This window comes from Bubalus bubalis, chromosome 16 (assembly GCF_019923935.1).
Source record: "Bubalus bubalis isolate 160015118507 breed Murrah chromosome 16, NDDB_SH_1, whole genome shotgun sequence".
NCBI classification, from domain to species: domain Eukaryota; kingdom Metazoa; phylum Chordata; class Mammalia; order Artiodactyla; family Bovidae; genus Bubalus; species Bubalus bubalis.
Genome location: NC_059172.1, coordinates 63,276,955 through 63,298,453, shown reverse-complemented (window position 1 = coordinate 63,298,453; position 21,499 = coordinate 63,276,955). Strand labels below are relative to the sequence as shown.

Genomic DNA, 21,499 nt, shown 5'->3' with positions numbered 1-21,499 from the left:
TGTACCCCAGCCGAGTTCTCAGAAGCCTTCTGAAGAGCCACATCCGTTACACGGCAGCACCGCTTTGCATCCTGCATCCACTGCCACAGGCGGTTTGGCCTTTAGATGTCCCCCTAGTTATTTCACCACATAACTTTCTTGTTGACCACCTTCAGGGTCTCTGGGACAGTAACATTTCATCCAGGCATTTCTATTAACTCTACATGAAAATGCAGACCTGCTTCTCCCTGCTGTTTAAGGGCTTCACCTAGCACTAGGTAAGAAAACTCAGTACCAATTCCAACAAGAACCGCAGTGAACAGGCAGTATGGTTTAAGAAACTCAGCAAAGGCATTCCTGTGGCTGATTCATATTGATGTATGGCACAAACCATCACAATATTGTAAAGTAATTATCCTCCAATTAAAATAAATTAATTAAAAAAAAAAACTCAGCAAAGGGTTCAGAGGCTCTGTATAAAAGGATGCCTTTAAGTTATTTGTGCCTTAACATCCTCAACTGAAATTATAAAACTAAAGATACTCCCAGGTATCTCCCTCATACAAGAATCCATTTTAGGACTAGCAAAATAACTAAAAAGACATGTGAAGTACAACCTTCCCAGACCAATGCTAAACAACACTGATGCCATCCCACGCTGCTGATTCCAGCTCCAAGGGGAGGAGAGGAACCTGAGGTCTCTGCCCACTTAGAGGCCAGAACATAGTCTCATTTAGGCTCTCAAAGCTATTCAGGTAAGAGGCCTGAGGTGTCTGTAGAACATGGATTAAGATACAGTCATTGAAGGAAAATAAGTATATATCAATACTTTTACATTAGATACTATTTTTGTGTATATTTAACATGTATACTAGATTCTGGTACACACAAGTCAAAATTAAAATTCAGATAATTACATCTAGTAACTAAATTTTTCTGGGTAACTGGAAACAGGCTACCTTTTAGGAACAGGTCACTCTGGCGCAGGTCAAAAAACACAAAGGTTCAAAGGCAGCACAGCTGGAAAGCCACCACTCTACATTAAGGATTTTATTCTAAATTTACAGAAGCTTACTGTAAAAAAAAAAAAATTCAACCGAAGATGTGTACTTTTATAGAATCCACAGCAAGTAACTGGCATAAAATAGAACCATCAAGACCAGGGTCTTTGAAACCATGCTAAGTCATTTCAGTTGTGTCTGACTCTGTGACCTTATGGACTGTTGCCCGCCAGGCTCCTCTGTCCAAGGGATTCTCCAGGCAAGAACACTGGAGTGGGTTGCCATTTCCTTCTCCAGAGGATCTTCCCAACCCACGGATCAAACCTGTGTCTCTTATGTCTCCTGCATTGGCAGGTGGATTCTTTACCACTAGCGCCACCTGGGGAGTCCTTGAGCAAAATAAAATTCTTTTCCTTCTGCTAACAGCAAAGAAAGGCAGTGGATGCCTCTGTTTTTCAGCCTTGCAATGATAAAAATATATATATAATAATGTAAAAGAAAACAACTTGATGAAAATAACAGCCCTACCACTTATGAATTCTTTGACTTTTGGCAAGTTATTTCACCTTTCTAAGTTTCAGTGTGCTTACTTGCAAAAATGAGAAAACATTTATCTGACTTTTATCATAGGATTGTTGTAAAGGTCAATTAAGGTCATGAAGATAATCCCCTACGTGCATGTTCAAGTCGTGTCCGACTCTCTGCGACCTTATGGACTGTAGCCCACCAGGCTCCTCTGTCCGTGGGATTTCTGAGGCAAGAATACTGGAGTGGGTTACCATTTCCTCCTCCAGGGGATCTTCCTGACCCAAGGATCTAACCCACATCTCTTGTGTCTCCTGCATCAGCAGGCAGGTTCTTTACCACTGAGCCACCTGGGCAGATTATAGGACTCTGGAAATTACTGACGTGTTATACATATATAACCTACATCTGGACAAGTTCTTCTGTTCAATGCAACTGCGAAATGTCAGTGAACCTTTTATGCCCTCACCTGCTCTTTTCCTTACCTGATGACGAGCAAAACATGCCAGTGCTGAGAACCAAGAAGGCTAGCATCATTCGACTCACATGCAGCCCAAACTTCTTACACACAGCCCTAGAGGGAAGGCAAAGACTATCAACACAGCAGACCTTCAGGATGGAAATTTCAATTTAAAGCACAAAAACAGGCCTGCATCACAGAGAACACTGAAGATCTGAAGTCAAATACAGGACTGTCTCAACAGGTCTATTAGCAACTTCATGTGCATAAACATTCTTATTCCTCATGCAGGAGAGAAGCTCTGTACCTAAGAGGAAATGTATACTTTCTATAGATCATGTCTACAGAATAATCTATGCTAGATTACGTCTAACATCAGTAGGAAAACAGCCTGGTGTAATGGAAAAACAACAGACCTCACGGACACAGGTTACAATCTTGGCCCTTCCACTCACTAGCAGAGGCACCCTCGCCTAGTAACATCTCTGTAACATTCCTCGTCTGTTAAATGAGGGTAACGATAATACTTCCTGCATAAGGCTTATGTGAGGACAATGCATGGCAAAGTACTCAGAAGAGTGCCAGGCACAGAGCTGCTCAACAGAGGGCAGTTATCAGGAAAGAAGACTAGGAGGCACACCAAAGTTTTAACAAAAGGTTATCTAAGTCAACGTTCCTCAATAAATTATATACTTCCTTTAACTTCTGTCTTATAGGTCTTTTCAACCCGATACGTAAAACATCAGTAGAGGTGACTATTGCTTCATTCAGTCAATATTTGTTCAGATATAACCATGTGTTAACTCTCCTTGCTCATGTTCTTAATTGTATCCCAGGGCTTCTTCCTGAAATAATTTTGTTTCTTCCTTAATATATCCTTTAGAACATTCTTTGTTGTAAGGATCTGTTCATGGTAAATTCTGGTTTTTGACATTTTTTTTATTCTGTCAGAAAAGCCTTTATTTAGCTCTTGGTCTTAAAAGGTGATTTAGCTGAATATATCACTTTAGGATGACAGTCATTTTCTCACAGAACTTTGAACATATTTTTTTGTCTTCTGACTCTTGAGAAGGCTTTTGTTGGTCTTACTGCCTGACATTTCTTTGTAGGATTTGTATTAGTCCTCTGTCAACCTGTAAGATCTTCTTTACTCTTGGTTTTACACAGTATCCCTGATTACTTTTTATTTATCCAGCTCAGGACATTAGGCTTCCTGAATTGTGGATTAGTGTCCTTTCTCCTTTGATTCTGGAAAATTCTTAGCTATTACTTCTCTGAATACTGCCTCTCCCTATTCTATAATCTCCTAAATCTGATTAGATATAAATCAGATCTTTCAACTCTACCACACGCATTTTTTATCCTCTCACCTTTTTTTTTCCCTTCTGTCGCTCTGTACTGCATTCTTAGTAATTTCTTCAGATTAATCTTCTGGTTTATTTATTAGAAGTGTCAAATCAAGAGAACAGATTTGTGGACACAGTGCAGGGTTGGTGGGGGAAGGAGAGGGTGGGATGAATAGACAGAGTAGCATGGACACATAAGCCTACCATGTGTGAAACAGATAACCAGTGGGAATTTGCTATGTGACTCAGGGGGCTCAGACTGGTGCTCCTTGAGAAACTAGAGGGGTAGGGTGGGGTGGGCAGTGGGAGGGAGGTTCTAGAGGGAGGGGACGTATGTATACGTATGGCTAATTCATGTTGATGTATGGCAGAAACCAGCACAATATTTTAAAGCAACTATCCTTCAATTAAAAATAAATATTTAAAAAAAATTTTTTTAAAGAAATGTCTAATCAGTTGTATATCCTGATGCTGGGAAAGACTGAGGTCTGGAAGAGAAGGAGGCGACAGAGGATGAGATGGTTGGATGACATCACCAACTCGATGGACATGAGTTTGAACAAACTCCAGGAGATGGCGAAGGACAGGGAAGCCTGGCACGCTGGTTGCAAAGAGTCAGACATGACTTAGTGACTGAACAACAACAACAAATCAGCTGTTTAAACTATCCACTAAATTTTATATATCCATTATTATATTTTTAATTCTACAAGTTCTGTGTGTTTTTTTTTCAAATCTGCCTGGTCATTTTTGTAGTCTCATTCATTATCTTTTTTTATTTCATTGCGGTTGCTGCTGCTGCTGCTAAGTCGCTTCAGTCGTGTCCGACTCTGTGCGACCCCATAGACAGCAGCCCACTAGGCTCCTCTGTCCCTGGGATTCTCCAGGCAAGAACACTGGAGTGGGTTGCCATTTCCTTCTCCAATGCATGAAAGTGAAAAGTGAAAGTGAAGTCGCTCAGTCATGTCCGACTCTAACGACCCCATGGACTGAAGCCTCCCAGGCTCCTCTGTCCATGGGATTTTCCAGGCAAGAGTACTGGAGTGGGGTGCCATTGCCTTCTTCGTTCATTGTGGTAAGAACACCTAATATGAGATCCACCCTCTTAACAGATATTTAAATGTAAAACACAGTACTGTATCAATAGGCATAATGTTGTATAGCAGATGTCTAGAGCTGATTCATGTTAAGTGAAATATTATATCCACTGATTAGCAACTTTCTGTTTCCATCAGCCCCCGATCTTGGCAGCCACAAGTCTATCCATTCATTTGCTTCCATGAATTCAACCATTTCAGATACCTCGTGAAAGGGGAACTATGCAATATTTGCTCCCCTGTGGCAAGTTATTTCACTTAGCACAATATCCTCAAGGTGCATCTACGTTGTCATATCTTTAGGATTTCCCTTTTTTTAATATTTTTCTTTTTTAATTATTCATTATTTTATATTTGGCCATGCTAATCTTCACTGCTGTGTGGACTTTCTCTCATTGCAGCAAGGAGGGGCTACTCTCGAGTTGAGGTGCGAGGGCTTCTCATTGCAGTGGCGTCTGGTTGCACAGCAGGGCGCCTGAGCTTCAGTGGTATCAACTCACGTGTTCTAGATCACAGAGTAGGACATGACTGAAGCAACTCAGCAGCAGCAGCAGCTCCAGCATTTATAATTTATAGACTTTTTGATGATGGCCATTTTGACCAGTGTGAAGTGATACCTCATTGTACTTTTGGTTTGCAATTCTCTAATGATTAGCAATGTTGAGCATGCTTATTGGCCATGTGTATGTCTTCTTTGGAGAAATGTCTATTTAGGTCTTCTGCCCACTTTTTGACTGGGTTGCTTTTTGTTGTTAAGTTGTAGGAGCTGTTTGTATATTTTGGAGATTAAGCCCCAGTTAATCACATCACTTGCAAATATTTTCCCCCAGTCTGTAGTTTGTCTTTTCATTTTGTTTATGGTTTTCTCTGCTGTCCAAAAGCTTGTAAGTCTGCACAACACTGTCCATCAACTCTATTTCAACTTAAAACATAAAAAGAAAAAATTTCAAAGTAGTTATCAGTTTAAGGCCCTAAGTGTTTATCTGCTTTTATTTCTATTGCCTTTGGAGAATGACCTAAGGAAACATTGGTACAATATATGTCAGAGAATGTTTTACCTATATTCTCTTTTAGGAGTTTTATAGTGTTATGTCTTATGCTTAAGTCTTTAGTCATTTTGCGTTTATTTTTTAGTATGGTGTGAGAGAGTATTCTAACTTCACCGGTCTATTAATATATGTGGCTGTCCAGGTTTTCCAACACCACTTGTTAAAGAGACTGTCTTTTCTCCATTGTATAATATATCCTTGGCTCCCTAGACAAAAGCCATTCTAACAGATATGAAATGATCTACGTGTGGTTTTGATTTTTGTTTTCTTTATGACTAGTGATATTGCCCTCTTTTTATATGCCTGTTGGCCATTTTATTAGGTTTTTTTAAACCATTGAGTTAGAAGAGCTCCTTATACATTTTGGAAATGAACTGATCATATATATGATCTGCAAATATTTTCTGCCATTCTGTAAGCTCCTTTCCACTCCATTGATTGTTTAATCTCTTATTAGTCTTTTATTTCATGCTTTCAATTCCCTATTTTATTTCTTTAAAAATATTAAATATAATTATTTTATATTCTTATTTTAGTAATTCCTAATAAATGAAATTTTGTAGGTCAGCTTTCTATTGATGATCTCTGCTGGCTCTCACTCATAATGACCTGTTCCTTTCTGTGCTTTGTCATTTATTTTTATTATAATCTGGTTCACTAGAACTTTATCTATGGTAATTCTTTGACAACTGGATTAAGAATCCACTTCTTTAGAGAAATTTTACTTTTTGATTTTGCAAGATGTCTGGAAAGGAAAGGAAAGTGAAGTCACTCAGTTGTGTCTGACTCTTGGTGACCCCAAGGACTGCTGCCTACCAGGCTCCTCCGTCCATGGGATTTTCCAGGCAAGAGTACTGGAGTGGGTTGCCATTTCCTTCTCCAAAGGTGTCTGGGGACACTATTGTTGTTCAGTCACTAAGTCATGTCTGCTCTTTGCAACCCATGGACTGCAGCAGGCCAAGGTTTCTTGTCCTTCACCATCTCCCGGAGTTTGTTCAAACTCACGTCCATTGAGTTGGTGATGTCATCCAACCATCTCATTCTCTGTCACCCTCTTCTTCTCCTGCCCTCAATCTTTCCCAGCATCAGGGTCTTTTCCAATGAGTCGGCTCTGGATCAGGTGGCCAGAGTATTGGAGCTTCAGCTTCAGCATCAGTCCTTCCAGTGAATATTCAGGGTTGATTTCCTTTAGGATTGACTGGTTTCATCTCCTTGTAATCCAAGGGACTCTCAAGAGTCTTCTCCAGCAGCACAATTCAAAAGCATCAATTCTTTGGTGCTCAGCCTTCTTTATGGCCCAACTCTCACATCCAGAAAAACCTACGAACCTTTGTCAGCAAAGTGATGTCTCTGCTTTTTAATACACTGTGTAGGTTTGTCATAGCTTTTCTTTCAAGGAATAAGCCCTGAACAATTTACAATAAATTCTAAACTTGGGGCTTAGGAGACCATGCGGGTAATTTGATCTCAGTCCTGAATTCATATGAAGACCAACTTAAAGTTACAATCCTCAAAGGTAGCACTGGATTTCTTTTTTTTACTTTATTCTACTCAGAGTCAAGACCAAAGAACTTTTTCATCTGACATTGTTGGCTGTTTTGCAATGGGAAGACTTTAAGTAACGGTTACTAAGTCCAAATACCTTTTAAAGCATTCTTAAAATGTTTGTTAGGTTTCATGTAAAAAAAAAAAGTAGCTATTTTTATTACTGGGATACTTGAATGCTAACATTTTCACTAATATTCATTCAACCAACAGTTACTTGGTGGAAGAAAATCATACTGAGTACATATAAGAGCAGTGAGTCTCACAGTGGAAATAATTTCCTATCAGCTAAGCTCAAAAGGGGAAGAGAGACATCATGATTTATCTCTTAGGACCAAAAAAAGGCTCTACAAAATCCTACCAAATAAAGTACTACTCAAATATACACTTACGGAATTGAAACTATAACATGAAGATACAGCATTTATCACCTCAGGAAATCAGAAGTATTTCCTCCCAATGGTTGGCTTTAAACAAAAAATTGAATTTTAGATATAATATCAGTAGCTAGAAGAAAAATGCCTTCTATTTCTAAACACTGTTTCTCTATTATCAGAGAAATAACTTATGCTCAATTTGGCTCTTACAGCACTTTTAGAAGTTAAGTTTTTATACTCACTTGTAAAAGTAAAGTTCACATATACAGCTCACAAAAGCCAGCAGACATCGTAAAAAGTAAAAGACAAGAATCTGAAAGAAACCCAGAACCAGAAAACAGAAGTCACAGATACAAGTTAGAAAAACTCTTAAAAGATGAAACCACTCTCATTTGTCAGTAATAATTATAAATTAGTATAATCCTTTTGAAAAACAGTATGTATCAAGAACCATGGAAATGTTCGTACCTCCAAATTCAAGTATGGAAGTATATTATGGACTACTTCTATGACTTCAGCCCACAAAAGTAACTCAAAATATAGGAGGGGAGTTCGAGTCATAAAGACGTTAATTGCAGCTCTACTAATTTAGTAAAAACTATTTAAAAAACTACAAAATGTTCAATTACAGGAAAATGGCTAAATTTTGTTACATCTACTTCATGTTATATCTATTCATGATACAGATACCAAAGTTCATGGTTACAAAGATCAAAGTTCATGGTTACAAAGACAGTGGAAAAATTCTTATCATATAAATCCCATTCACACGACAAACATCTCTAAAACAATTATAATAACTGAAATTATTATAAAATTATGACACAATACCAAACGAAAACATATATGATTTATACATCACAGTTATAGCTATAGAAATCTGAAGTACATGAAAAAAAAGAAAGAAATATAATAAAATGGTAAAGGTGGTTGTCTCAGCCTAGTGAGACTTACATGCATATTCTTCCTCTTATCATCCAAATGTCTGTAATGTGGTTTTATTAATTTTATGAACACAAATTTTAAACATAAAAATAACAAAATAAAACCATATTAAATAGCTTTTCTACTACAGTATAACTAGTATGTTTAAGAAAAATGAATACTTCTGAATATAAGCACTATTTAAATATATTCTATGATTAATGTTACTGCATATAACTTAAAAGTATTTTCTGTTTTATCATTATAACCAAAAAACAAAATTCCCAAAAGAATCCAATCAAGTGATCAGCAAATGTCCAAATTCATTCATTAATTCAACAATATACTGAAAACCTGCTATGCACTGATCACTCTTCTAGATGCTACTAGGCATATAGATAATTTTAGTACAAAGTATCCACATTTAAGGACTACTCATCTGGTTGGTGAGAGTACAAAAACACATTTAGAAAGTCAAAAACTAACACAAGATAATCAAAGAACTGTACTTGGGAACAGGACAATGATGCCCCCATAGTTACTAATATTCAGTATAGTAACTGGATATCAGATCAGTGCAAAAAGAGACAAAAAAGCAAAGAACTAAGTATAAGAATGGAGCAGAAGAAACTAAAGTCAGTATGAAGAGATGAAAGAGAATCCAAGAGATTCACTTGACAAACTGTTGACACTGATAAGGAAATTCAGTGAAATTGAGATCAAAAGGCAAAAATCAATTGTCACAGGGAAATTTGACCTTGGAGTACGAAATGAAGCAGGGCAAAGGCTAATAGAGTTCTGCCAAGAGAACGCACTGGTCATAGCAAACACCCTCTTCCAACAACACAAGAGAAGACTCTACACATGGACATCACCAGATGGTCAACACCGAAATCAGATTGATTATATTCTTTGCAGTCAAAGAGGAGAAGCTCTATACAGTCGAGAAAAACAAGACCAGGAGCTAACTGTGGCTCAGATCATGAGCTCCTTATTGCCAAATTCAGACTGAAATTGAAGATAGTAGGGAAAACCACTAGACCGTTCAGGTATGACCTAAATCAAATCCCTTATGATTATACAGTGGAAGTGAGAAATAGATTTAAGGGCCTAGATCTGATAGAGTGGCTGATGAACTATGGACAGAGGTTCGTGACATTGTACAGGACAGGGATCAAGAACATCCCCATGGAAAAGAAATGCAAAAAAGCAAAATGGCTGTCTGGGGAGGCCTTACAAATAGCTGTGAAAAGAAGAGAAGCAAAAAGCAAAGGAGAAAAGGAAAGATATAAGCATCTGAATGCAGAGTTCCAAAGAATAGCAAGCAGAGATAAGAAAACCTTCCTCAGTGATCGATGCAAAGAAATAGAGGAAAACAACAGAATGGGAAAGACTAGAGATCTCTTCAAGAAAATTAGAGATACCAAGGGAACATTTCATGCAAAGATGGGCTCAACAAAGGATAGAAATGGTATGGACCTAACAGAAGCAGAAGATATTAAGAACAGGTGCCAAGAATACACAGAAGAACTGTACAAATAAGATCTTCATGACCCAGATAATCACGATGGTGTGATCACTCACCTAGAGCCAGACAACCTGGAACGTGATGTCAAGTGGGCCTTAGGAAGCATCACTACAAACAAAGCTAGTGGAGGTGATGGAATTCCAGTTGAGCTATTTCCAATCCTAAAAGATGATGCTGTGAAAGGGCTGCACTCAATATGTCAGCAAATTTGGAAAACTCAGCAGTGGCCACAGGACTGGAAAAGGTCAGTTTTCATTCCAATCCCAAAGAAAGGCAATGCCAAAGAATGCTCAAATGACTGCAATTGCACTCATCTCACACGCTAGTAGAGTGATGCTCAAAATTCTCCAAGCCACGTTTCAGCAATACGTGAACCGTGAACTTCCAGATGTTCAAGCTGGTTTTAGAAAAGGCAGAGGAACCAGAGATCAAATTGCCAGCATCTGTTGGATCATGGAAAAAGGAAGAGAGTTCCAGAAAAACATCTATTTCTGCTTTATTGACTATGCCAAAGCCTTTGACTGTGTGGATCACATTAATTGTGGAAAATTCTGAAAGAGACGGGAATACCAGACCACCTGACCTGCCTCTTGAGAAATCTGTATGCAGGTCAGGAAGCAACAGTTAGAAGTGGACATGGAACAACAGACTGGTTCCAAATAGGAAAAGGAGTACGTCAAGGCTGTATATTGTCACCCTGCTTATTTAACTTACATGCAGAGTATCATGAGAAACGCTGGGCTGGAAGAAGCACAAGCTGGAATCAAGATTGCCGGGAGAAATATCAATAACCTCAGATATGCAGATGATGCCACCCTTCTGGCAAAAAGTGAAGAGGAACTAAAAGGCCTCTTGTTGAAAGTGAAAGAGGAGAGTGAAAAAGTTGGCTTAAAGCTCAACATTCAGAAAACAAAGATCATGGTATCTGGTCCGATCACTTCATGGCAAATAGATGGGGAAACAGTGGAAACAGTGGCTGACTTTATTTTGGGGGCTCCAAAATCACTGCAGATGGTGACTGCAGCCATGAAATTAAAAGACGCTTACTCCTTGGAAGGAAAGTTATGACCAACCTAGATAGCATATTGAAAAGCAGAGACACTACTTTGCCAACAAAGGTCTGTCTAGTCAAGGCTATGGTTTTTCCAGTGGTCATGTATGGATGTGAGTTGGACTGTGAAGAAAGCTGAGTGCTGAAGAATTGATGCTTTTGAACTGTGGTGTTGGAGAAGACTCTTGAGAGTCCCTTGGACTGCAAGGAGATCCAACCAGTCCATTCTGAAGATCAGCCCTGGGTATTCACTGGAAGGACTGATGCTAAAGCTGAAACTCCAATACTTCGGCCACCTCATGCAAAGAGTTGACTCATTGGAAAAGACTCTGATGCTGGGAGGGATTGGGGGCAGGAGGAGAAGGGGACGACAGAGGATGAGATGGCTGGATGGCATCACTGACTCGATGGATGTGAGTTTGAGTGAACTCCAGGAGTTAGTGATGGATAGAGAGGCCTGGCGCGCTGCGATTCGTGGGGTCACAAAGAGTCAGACATGACTGAGCAACTGAACTGAACTGAGCTGATACCTGCAATGAAAGTGAATGTAAGTGAGAGTCACTCAGTCGTGTCTGACTCTTTGAGACCCTGCGGACTATACAGTCCATGGACTTCTCCAGGACAGAACACTGGAGTGGGTAGACTTTCCCTTCTCCAGGGGATCTTCCCAACCCAGGAATCAAACCCAGGTCTCCCACACTGCAGGTGGATTCTTCACCAGCTGAGCCACAAAAGAAGCCCAAGAATACTGGAGCGGGTAGCCTCAACCCTTCTCCAGTGGATTTTCCTAACCCAGGAATCGAACTGGTGTCTCTTGCATTGCAGGCGATTGTTTACCAACTGAGCTATCAGGAAAGCCCTATACCTGCAATGAGTTTCTAAAAATATTACAGAAAACAAGATCACATCCATAACAGTAATAAAAAGTATAAAGAATCTAGGCATTATCCTAATCAAAGAATGGGTAAGCTTGACATGGATAATTTTTTTTTGATACCTTCTCTAATTTTATTAAAAGACAACAGAAAAATGAGGTCCAGTGGTTAAGAATCCACCTTCCAATGCAGCAGATTCGGACTCAATCCCAGCAGAGGAACTAAGATCCACAGGCCATGGGGCAATTAACCCAAGCACTGCAACTACTGAGCCCACGGGCTCTGGAGCCCACTGGTCACAACTAGAGAGAAGCCTGCGCACAGCAGTGAAAGATCCTGCAGGCCACAACTAACACCCAGTGCAGCCAAATAAATAAATCAATTAAATAATGTTTAAAAAGACACATAAAACCTGACTAAATAAGTACATCATTTATATACAATAGGGATGGAATGATGTAACACTGTAAGAATACTGTCATGCGTGCATGCGTGCACTCAGTTGTGTCTGATTCTTTGTGACTTCATAGACCATAGCTCACCAGGCTCCTCTTTCCATGGAATTCTCCAAATAAGAATACTAGAGTGGTCTGCCATTCCTTTCTCCAGGGATCTTCCTGACCCAGGGATTGAACCCGGGTCTCCTGCATTGCAGATGGATTCTTTACTGTCCAAGCCATCAGGGAAATCCATTGATTCTCATATTAATATGTAAATTCAATGCAACCCTAAGCAAAACCTGCCAGAATTTGGGAAGGGGAAAACTGATTCTAAAATTATTTTTAAAATAAAATTTTTAAATGGATAAAGTGAAAAATTCATCAGCCACACTACAAAGCCATAATAATAAAAACAATATGGTATTCTCTGACACACTAACCAGAGACATAGAACAAAAGGCCAGAAACATACATGCGAATGAGATGTACAATAGAGATGGTAATAATATTACAAATCAGAAGGAAAAGGAAGAATTAACAGATGGTTCTGGAAAATCTACTTCACTATATAGCCAAAAATGAAGCTGGATCTTTCAACAATTTATATATTAAACAAAAAAAACTGAATGGAGTAAAGCCTTATATGTGAGGGTTTCCCTGGTGGCTAAGATGATAAAGAATAGGCCGGCAATGCAGGAGACCCAAGTTCAATCCTCGGGTTGGGAAGATCCCCTGGAGAAGGAATAGCAACCCACTCCAGTATTCTTGCCTGGAGAACCCCATGGACGGAGAAGCCTGGAGGGCTACAGTCCATAGGGTTGCAAAGAGTTAAGACACAACTGAATGACTAAACATGCACGCTTATATGTGAAAGAGAAAATTACAAAGTTACTATGAAAAAATATATAAGAATATCTTTATGATCTGTGGTGAAGGATGTCTTTTAGAAAGACCCAAAATCCAACCATAAGTCAAAAACTAATTGGTTTGACTCTATCAGAACTAAAGAAAAGACTACAAAGTTAGTACAGGTGACAGTCTAGGAGAAAGGATTTCCAGTACCTAAAACCTACAAGGGGTTACTATTGAGAACTTACACAAATCACAAGAGAAAATCAGAAAATTCAATTGAAAAACAGGCAAAGGGGCTTCCCTTGTGGCTCAGTGGTAAAGAATCCACCTACCAAAAAGAGACACGGGTTCAATTCCTGATCCAGGAGGATTCCACATGCCACGAGCAGCTCAGCCTCTGTGCCACAACTACTGAGCCTGGGCTGTAGAGCCCGGGAGCTGCAGCTACTGAGGCCCACGTGCCCTAGAGCCTGTGCTCGGCAACAAGAGATGCCACTGCATTCAGAAGCCTGTGCGCTGCCACTACAGAGAAGCCCCCACTCTCTGCAACTACAAAAAAGCCTGCACAGCAGTGAAGACCCACCACTGCTGAAAATAAATAAATAAGTATGTAAAAGAAAAACAGGAAAAGGATGAGAACAGGTAATTCACAGGAAAACCAATCTGAATGACTGGTAAATATATGAAGAAATTCTCCATCTTACTATTTGTCAGAAAAATAAATTAAAATGAGGAGCATCTCTCTATGGATACCAAGGGGGAAGGGGGTGGGGGGCAGATGAGTTGGGAGAATGGGATTGACACATATATACTATTATGTATAAAATAGATAACTAACGAGAATCTACTATATAGCACAAGGAAGTCAGTGCTCTGTAGTGAGCTAAATGGGAAGGAAATCTTAAAAAGAGGGGACATATGTACACACATAGGTGAGTCAGGGCTTCCCAGGTGGTGCGAGTGGTAAGGAATCTACCTGCCAATGCAGGAGGCATAAGAGAAGCCAGTTCGATCTGTGGGTCAGGAAGATCCCCTGGAGTAGCGCATGGCAATTCACTGCAGTATTCATGCCTGGAGAATTCCCATGGACAGAGAACCTGGAGGGCTACAGTCTATAGGGTCGCAAAGAGTTGGACACAACTAAAGCAACTTCGCATGCACACACGCATAGCTGATTCACTTTGTTGTACACAGAAACTACAACACTGTAAAGCAACTATACTTCAATAAAAATTAATTTAAAAAATGAGAAATATCTCACATACTTAGAGAGTCAGAAATATCAAGTGCTCAAGAGATGCTGGGAAACTGAAACTCCAAACACTGCTGCAGGGAGTATAAAGCTGAATATCCATTCTGGACAGCAATATGGCACTGCTCCATGAAATTATGTAGTCCATGGATATATGCATGGGATCCCATTCCTGAGTGTACAGTTCAGAGAAATTCACACTCCAACCCATAAGGAGACAAAACAAAGCTGTCCTTTTTTAGAGTGGTAAGAAATTGTAAAGGTAACTGTCACTGCTGCTGCTAAGTCACTTCAGTCGTGTCCGACTCTGCGCGACCCCATAGATGGCAGCCCACCAGGCTCCCCCGTCCCTGGGATTCTCCAGGCAAGAACACTGGAGTCTAGGGGTACCAATTATTACCATATTGTCTTGTGGATCACAACAAACTGTGGAAAATTCTTCAAGAGATGGGAATACGAGACCACCTGACCTGCCTCCTGAGAAATCTATATGCAGGTTAAGAATCAACAGTTAGAACTGGACATGGAACAACAGACTGGTTCCAAATCGGAAAAGGAGTACATCAAGCCTGTATATTGTCACCCTGCTTATTTAACTTATATGCAGAGTACATCATGAGAAACGCTGGGCTGGATGAAGTACAAGCTGGAATCAAGATTGCACGGAGAAATATCAGTAACCTCAGATATGCAGATGACACCACCCTTACGGCAGAAAGGGAAGAAGAACTAAAGAGCCTCTTGATGAAAGTGAAAGAGGAGAGTGAAAAAGTTGGCTTAAAACTCAACATTCAGAAAAGTAAGATCATGGCGTCTGGTCCCATCATTTCATGAGAAATAGATGGGGAACAGGAGAAATAGTGACAGACTTTATTTTGGGGGGCTCCAAAATCACTGCAGATGGTGACTGCAGCCATAACATTAAAAGACGCTTGCTCCTTGGAAGAAAAGTTATGACTAACCTAGACAGCTTATTAAAAACCAGGGACATCACTTAGTCAACAAAGGTCCATCTAGTCAAGGCTATGGTTTTTCCAGTAGTCATGTATGGATGTGAGAGTTGGACTATAAAGAAAGCTGAGCGCAGAAGAATTGATGCTTCTGAACTGTGGTGTTGGAGAAGACTCTTAAGAGTCCCGTGCAAAGCAAGGAGATCCAACCAGTCCATTCTAAAGGAAATCAGTCCTGAATATTCATTGGAAGGACTGATGCTGAAGCTGAAACTCCAATACTCTGGCCACCTGCTGCGAAGAGCTGACTCATTTGAAAAGACCCTGATGCTGAAAAAGATCGAAGGCGGGAGAAGGGGATGACAGAGGATGAGATGGTTGGATGGCATCATCGACTCACTGGACATGAGTTTGAGTAAACTCCAGGAGTTGGGTGATGGACAGGGAGGCCTGGCATGCTGCAGTACATGGGGTTGCAAAGAGTCAGACATGACTGAGCTACTGAACTGAACTGAACTAAACTGTCTTTCAGCAACAATCTACCCTTTACTACTCTGAATTATGATGCTGCAGTTGGGACTCTAGAAGCTACAATTTGAAGTGATAGTGGAAATCCAAGTGGAAATGGAAATTTTAAGCTCTGCATATTGTTATTTCTCTCTGGGGTTTCCCAGGTGGCTCAGAGGGTAAAGAATCTGCCTGCAATGCAGGAGAGCAAGAAACGTGGGTTTGATCCCCTGGCTGTGAAGATTCCCTGGAGGAGGGCATGGTATCCCACTCCAGTACTCTACCTGGAGAATCCCATGGACAGAGGAGCTTGGTGGGCTACAGTCCATAGGGCTGCAAAGAATCAGACACAACTGAAGCGACTGAGGATGCACACACACATGCATTGTTATTTTGCTACTAAGTCTCTCTTCCTGTATATCTTTCCTTTGACAAATAAGTTCAAAAAAAATCAGAAATTTGATACTAGTTAGGGACAGAGGGATAGAGTTCTATCACCTTCTACAGGTGCTACCTTTCCGATTATTTTAAAAAGGAAATGCAATCATGTCTCTCCTCTGTGAAAAACTTTTGATAGTTTCATAATACACTTGGAAAAAAAAGAAAGTCTAATTGCCTAAAGCCTGGCCTCTTCCTCTCAGTCTCATCTAATCCACTCTACCACTCACGCTCTCCTCCAAGCATCAGACCTATTGGCTAGGGACATTGGACCTGAGGAACAACATGGTGCAAAGTTCCCTGGGTTTTCCTCTGGTCTTCTATGTTCCAGACTTGGAACTAAAGAAGTTGTAAACTAGAAATGCCAATGTACACAGACATAAAAACAACAATCAAGGCCTGCTCTATCTAGCCGTAAGACCAAGAAAGGGGTAGCCTAGCAAGAAAGAAACTTTTAGACAATAACCACTGTAATCCAGCCAAGCACCCCAGAAAAAAATGTGGCTCCACTTCCACCATCAAAGGTCAGGTGGGAGACAAGGACTCCTTGACTGTGGTAAGGAGCTCCCTCTCCCGGCACAGTGTCAGTGAAGACCACTTGGAGATCTTGGACTCTGCTTCCCTCAAACCTAGCAGTAATGAGGCATATCCACCCTGACCACTAGCGTGGTATCCGTGGAGGACCAGTGGGGAATGCGAACCTCAAGCCCTAATTGGCAGTAACAGGTGGAGAACCCTCTCCTTTTTCTTGCTGTAGTGGTATCAAAAGAAGCCAGCTAAAAGAGAGGCTTAAATAAGAAAAGCAGAATAGTGCAGAGCAAGCTTGCTGGGCCCATGAATAAGATCCAGAATCTCATACTGTAATACCCAAAATGTCCAAGTTTCAACTAAATATTGTTTGTCAAACAGGAAAATCTCAACCTGAAGAGAAAAAGTCAATCGATAGATACCTAAAACAAGATGAGATATTAGAATTATCTGACAAAGTTTTAGAGAAGCCATTGTAAAAATACTTCAACAAGCAATTAAAAACATACTGGGAACAAATGAAAAAATAGAGTCTCAGTAAATAAGCAGGAGATAAAAAGAAAAATCAAATTGAAATTTTAGAACTGATAAAATACAATAATCAAAATAAAAGCTCAATGGATAGACTCAACAGCAGAAAGGAGGGGACAGAAGAAAGTGTCAGTGAACTGGAACACCTAAGATAGAAATTGTTCAGTGTGAACACAGAGAAAACAGACTGGAAAAAAAAAATGAAGAGAGCTTCAGGGACCCATGAGACTATAATAAAAGATCTAACATCCATATCATTGGAGTCTCAGGAGAGGAGAAACATGGCAGAATTGAAAAACTACTAAAAAAATAATAGTAACAGTCAAAATCTTCCCAAATTTGCAAAACACATAAGCCTAAAAATTGAAGAAGTTGAATAAACTCCAAACAGGATAAACCCAAAGAAATTCACACTAAAGACACATCACAGTCAAATTTCTGAAAGGTAATCAGGTTAGGTCTCGGTTAACTCCTAATTATCCTTCAGTATTTTATTTACACTAAGCTCTCCTAATACGCTAACCTATCGCACATTGTACTTCTCCTCCAAGACCCACTGCATTTATAATTACTTGTTCCATGTTCATCTTCCTCACTGGATTTCATGAGGGAGGGGATTGATCACTGTTAAACTCACAGCACTTAACAAAAGCATCTACCAAATACAAGTTGCTCCATTAATATTTGTTGAATAATGAATAAATGATTCTTCTTCAAAAAAAGTCCTGTCTTAACAACCAATACATTTTATCTTTTTCACAAAACTGTTCCAGAGACTCACCCACCTCTTCATCAGTTGTGATTGCTTCCAAGTTGGCCTGCTCTTACCTTATTCGTTTGTAAAATTCTCGCATGAAATGCAGCTGGCCAGGCATGAAGCAACAGGTAAGCATACGAGCGAATGGCATAAGCTGGAGAATATTCCCAAGTCTGAAACCCCTTCCCATAGATGAGGTAGTGTGTCTGAAAGTACAAAACGAATGGATTCAGGGTTATATTGGCCAAAACTTCTTGTTAAGGGGATGCAGATAAAGTTTCTAAGCAAAAATATTAACTAGACAAAGGTACACAAAAATGCTGAAATTGTCAACAAGATTTGCAACTAATGGATGGATAAGAATCAAAAGGACCCAATACTGATATATTAAGATATTATAAATCTTGTAAGACTATCGTTTGGCCAACATTGAAAGCTCAGATTTTATCCTCTACTTATTAAAAAAAAAAAAAAAATACTCTTTAGACAAAACAGGAAAGCTCAACATCTTATATTTTCCCAAAACTACCTACACTAAGCATTTATTTTTTATGCAAAATGTGATCAAAAAATTTCACCTCTGAATTTCCTATAAAAGAGTGTCCAACAGACTTATAAATGTATAAATCAAGAAACAGCAATATAAGCATAGTATGCAATAACATTGTTTATTTTAGTAAACATCAGTAAAAAAAAAAAAAGCCAAAAAATTTAAAGAAAGTCGTTGCCTCTGGGGACAGGTGTTTGTATACAAGATGTAGAAAATAGAGTTACTGCTTTTCTTTTGCACTTAATATTTTTAAACTACCTCAAAGTATTATTTTGATTTTTAAAATGTTTTAAGAAAATTACAAATTATACTGTTTTGCGTAACTGCCAAATTCCTATATCCTTCAATAGTAGGTAAATCATCAGCTTAGAATACAGAAGTGAAAATAAAGTCATTTTACTAGTAGTCAGGAGGATGAGATGGTTGGATGGCATCACCGACTTGATGGACATGGGTTTGGGTGAACTCCGGGAGTTGGTGATGGACAGGGAGGCCTGGCGTGCTGCAGTTCATGGGGGTGCAAAGAGTCCGACACGACTGAGCGACGGAACTCAACACTGTATATCATTTGTATCTTGATTAATAACAAGGACCCAAACAGTGAAATTGAGAACAAAAAGAGAAAAGTAGAGAAATCACCTACTGGTTCCCAGTAGTTGAATGTTTCGTCACAGTCCGAGATGTTGCTCAGCAGGGCAGCACATAACCTTGCTGAGAGCAAACACTTGAAAGCAGTAGATCCTTCAGGTGCCCAGACTTGTCCGGCTTTGTTCCCAGATAACCTGCTCAGAAACACAAGTACGTGATAGGAAGGACATGCTAACTAGAAGAACTAAAACTAGGTAAAAAGGACAACACGGCAAGAGACACCAAAGCACTTGAGTTGGTCACCTAAAAGGGTGAACCGTTAATTGTTCTGCGTAGAATAAGTGAAGAAGGAATTAAGACCTTAATCAACGTTAGTCATTACGTCCACTTCTTCTTTGGCATCTGTGACACTCTGCTTATCCCAAACCAACAAATTGCTCAGTTGTAGGCCACAAGCTTTCGTTCGTTTTTTTTTTTTTTTTTTCCTTTTCCTGCTGCTGCTGCTAAGTCGCTTCAGTCGTGTCCGACTCTGAGCGACCCTATGGACAGTAGCCCACCAGGCTCCCCTGTCCACGGGACTCTCCAGGCAAAAATACAGGAGTGGGTTGCCATTTCCTTCTCCCCTTTCTTTTCCTAACAAGGTCATTACTTTCCATGGCTTTTATTCATTTCCCGGTCTGTTCAAATGCCCAGAGGCTACTGTGTGCAAAGGACATCACCGCGTCCTCCAATTCCATTCGCTGACGGCTCCCTGGCGCAGTCTTAACCTGTAGCCCCCCAGTTTGGACAGAGGAGGCTACTGGTGTGGAGAGTGCTGGGCCCCACACAGAAGAGTAAAGGGCCGAGACCCTGGGGGGACTGAAGCTGTGAGAGACAGCCATACAAGGTGCTCTTTGCTCTCTCCAACTAATCCTGGGCCTGGGGCGGAAGCCGCACAGACCTGCACTCCAGGTTTCTCCACTAGCAGCACGGGCCCGAGCTGGGGGCAGGGCGGGGGGGGGTCTCATCTAAGCCCTGGGGGGCGTCTCATCTAAGCTCTTGAGGAGGGGTCTCATCTGAGCCCCAGCGTGCACCCGGCCCGCAGAAGGCGCGGGGTGCAGAGACTGCGGACCCTCCAGTACCGCGCAGGCGAGACCCTGCCCGCGGCAGCCCCGCGCCGCCCGGCCACGCCCCCGCCGCGCCCGCACACCTACTCGGGCCGCGGCTCCGCGCTGCCCGCCTCCCGGCTGCACAGCAGCTCCCGCAGCTTGTCGGCGGCCGAGGCCGTGTCCCCGCCGCTGCCCCCGCTTCCCTTCAGGCGCTGCCGGGCCCCTCGGCTCGCCATGGCAAGCGTGGGAAAAAAAGGTAGAACTCCGCACCCTACGAAAGCAACGAGCGCGGAGACATTGCCGGGGCTGGCAACGGTGTCCGCCGAGGGACAAAAGACCTCGACATGCGCAGAAACGACTAAACACCAGTGCTCTTGGGCCAACTGGGGCAAATCCGGGTTAAGAGATGCAATAGTTATCCCTTCCACATAACTTGTAGTTCTGGGCATGCCTCCCTCTCCCTAATTCGCTCTTCCTTCACTTCTTAGCATTCTTCACTCTCCTACAAACACTGTCCTTCAGCATCCGTTTAAAAGAAAGCACAAATAGAAAGTGATTAAAACAACTCCATGTGGAAAACATAGGTACTCAGTTAAAAACCATAGCACAGCCATCTATCAAAGAGAAAGTTATTTTAAGATCACTGACACCTTGTCCTCTGTATTTTGTCAAGTAATAGGGACAGCCTGTAGCGAATTAACTGCTTCAGAGAAACAAAGCCCTAATAGCAGAATACAGAATTAGAAGAAAAGTGAAAGGCTAAAGAAATTCTGTGCAGCAAATTCAACAAGATATCAGTCATTGCTATTGCTACTACAACATTATGGAAGCATTTACTGTGCTTACCATAAAGGATGAAATCATCCTTTTTTAAAATTTTATTTAATACAACCACCTTATTTTACCAAAAAGGAAACTGAGGCCCAAGTTTGCATAGCTAAAGAAGTGGTAGAGCCATATTCCACCCCAGGTCTTACTACAAAGTCTGTGTTCTTCCAATCAGGAGACCAGAAAAAAGCTCTTGATTTCATACATTCCTCCACAGGCACCTTGATGATACCACACCAGTGACTCAGGGGTCATGCATCTGTTCCTGACACTCTGCCTGCTCCCCCAGTCGAAGAACTCTGTCCCGCTCTGTGGAGCTCTATGCTGCTGCTGCTGCTAAGTCGCTTCAGTGCGACCCCATAGACCACAGCCCACTAGGCTCCCCCATCCCTGGGATGCTCCAGGCAAGAACACTGGAGTGGGGTGCCATTTC

At 40.9% G+C, this 21,499-nt stretch overlaps 1 protein-coding gene across 1 annotated transcript in view; it reads right to left on the bottom strand.

The window, feature by feature from the left end:
• The window catches only part of ALG9 (ALG9 alpha-1,2-mannosyltransferase), a 114,017-nt gene extending 93,450 nt beyond the window's left edge, over nt 1-20,567 (bottom strand). The window contains exons 1-5 of the mRNA XM_006065264.4: nt 20,344-20,567; nt 19,206-19,344; nt 18,084-18,218; nt 7,622-7,692; nt 1,991-2,079 (exon numbers count right to left, since the gene is read on the bottom strand). Coding sequence (XP_006065326.1) covers nt 1,991-2,079; nt 7,622-7,692; nt 18,084-18,218; nt 19,206-19,344; nt 20,344-20,474 — 565 coding nt within the window. The 5' untranslated portion in view covers nt 20,475-20,567. The remainder of the gene's footprint in view (nt 1-1,990; nt 2,080-7,621; nt 7,693-18,083; nt 18,219-19,205; nt 19,345-20,343) is intronic.
• Between the last annotated feature and the right edge of the window lie 932 nt (nt 20,568-21,499).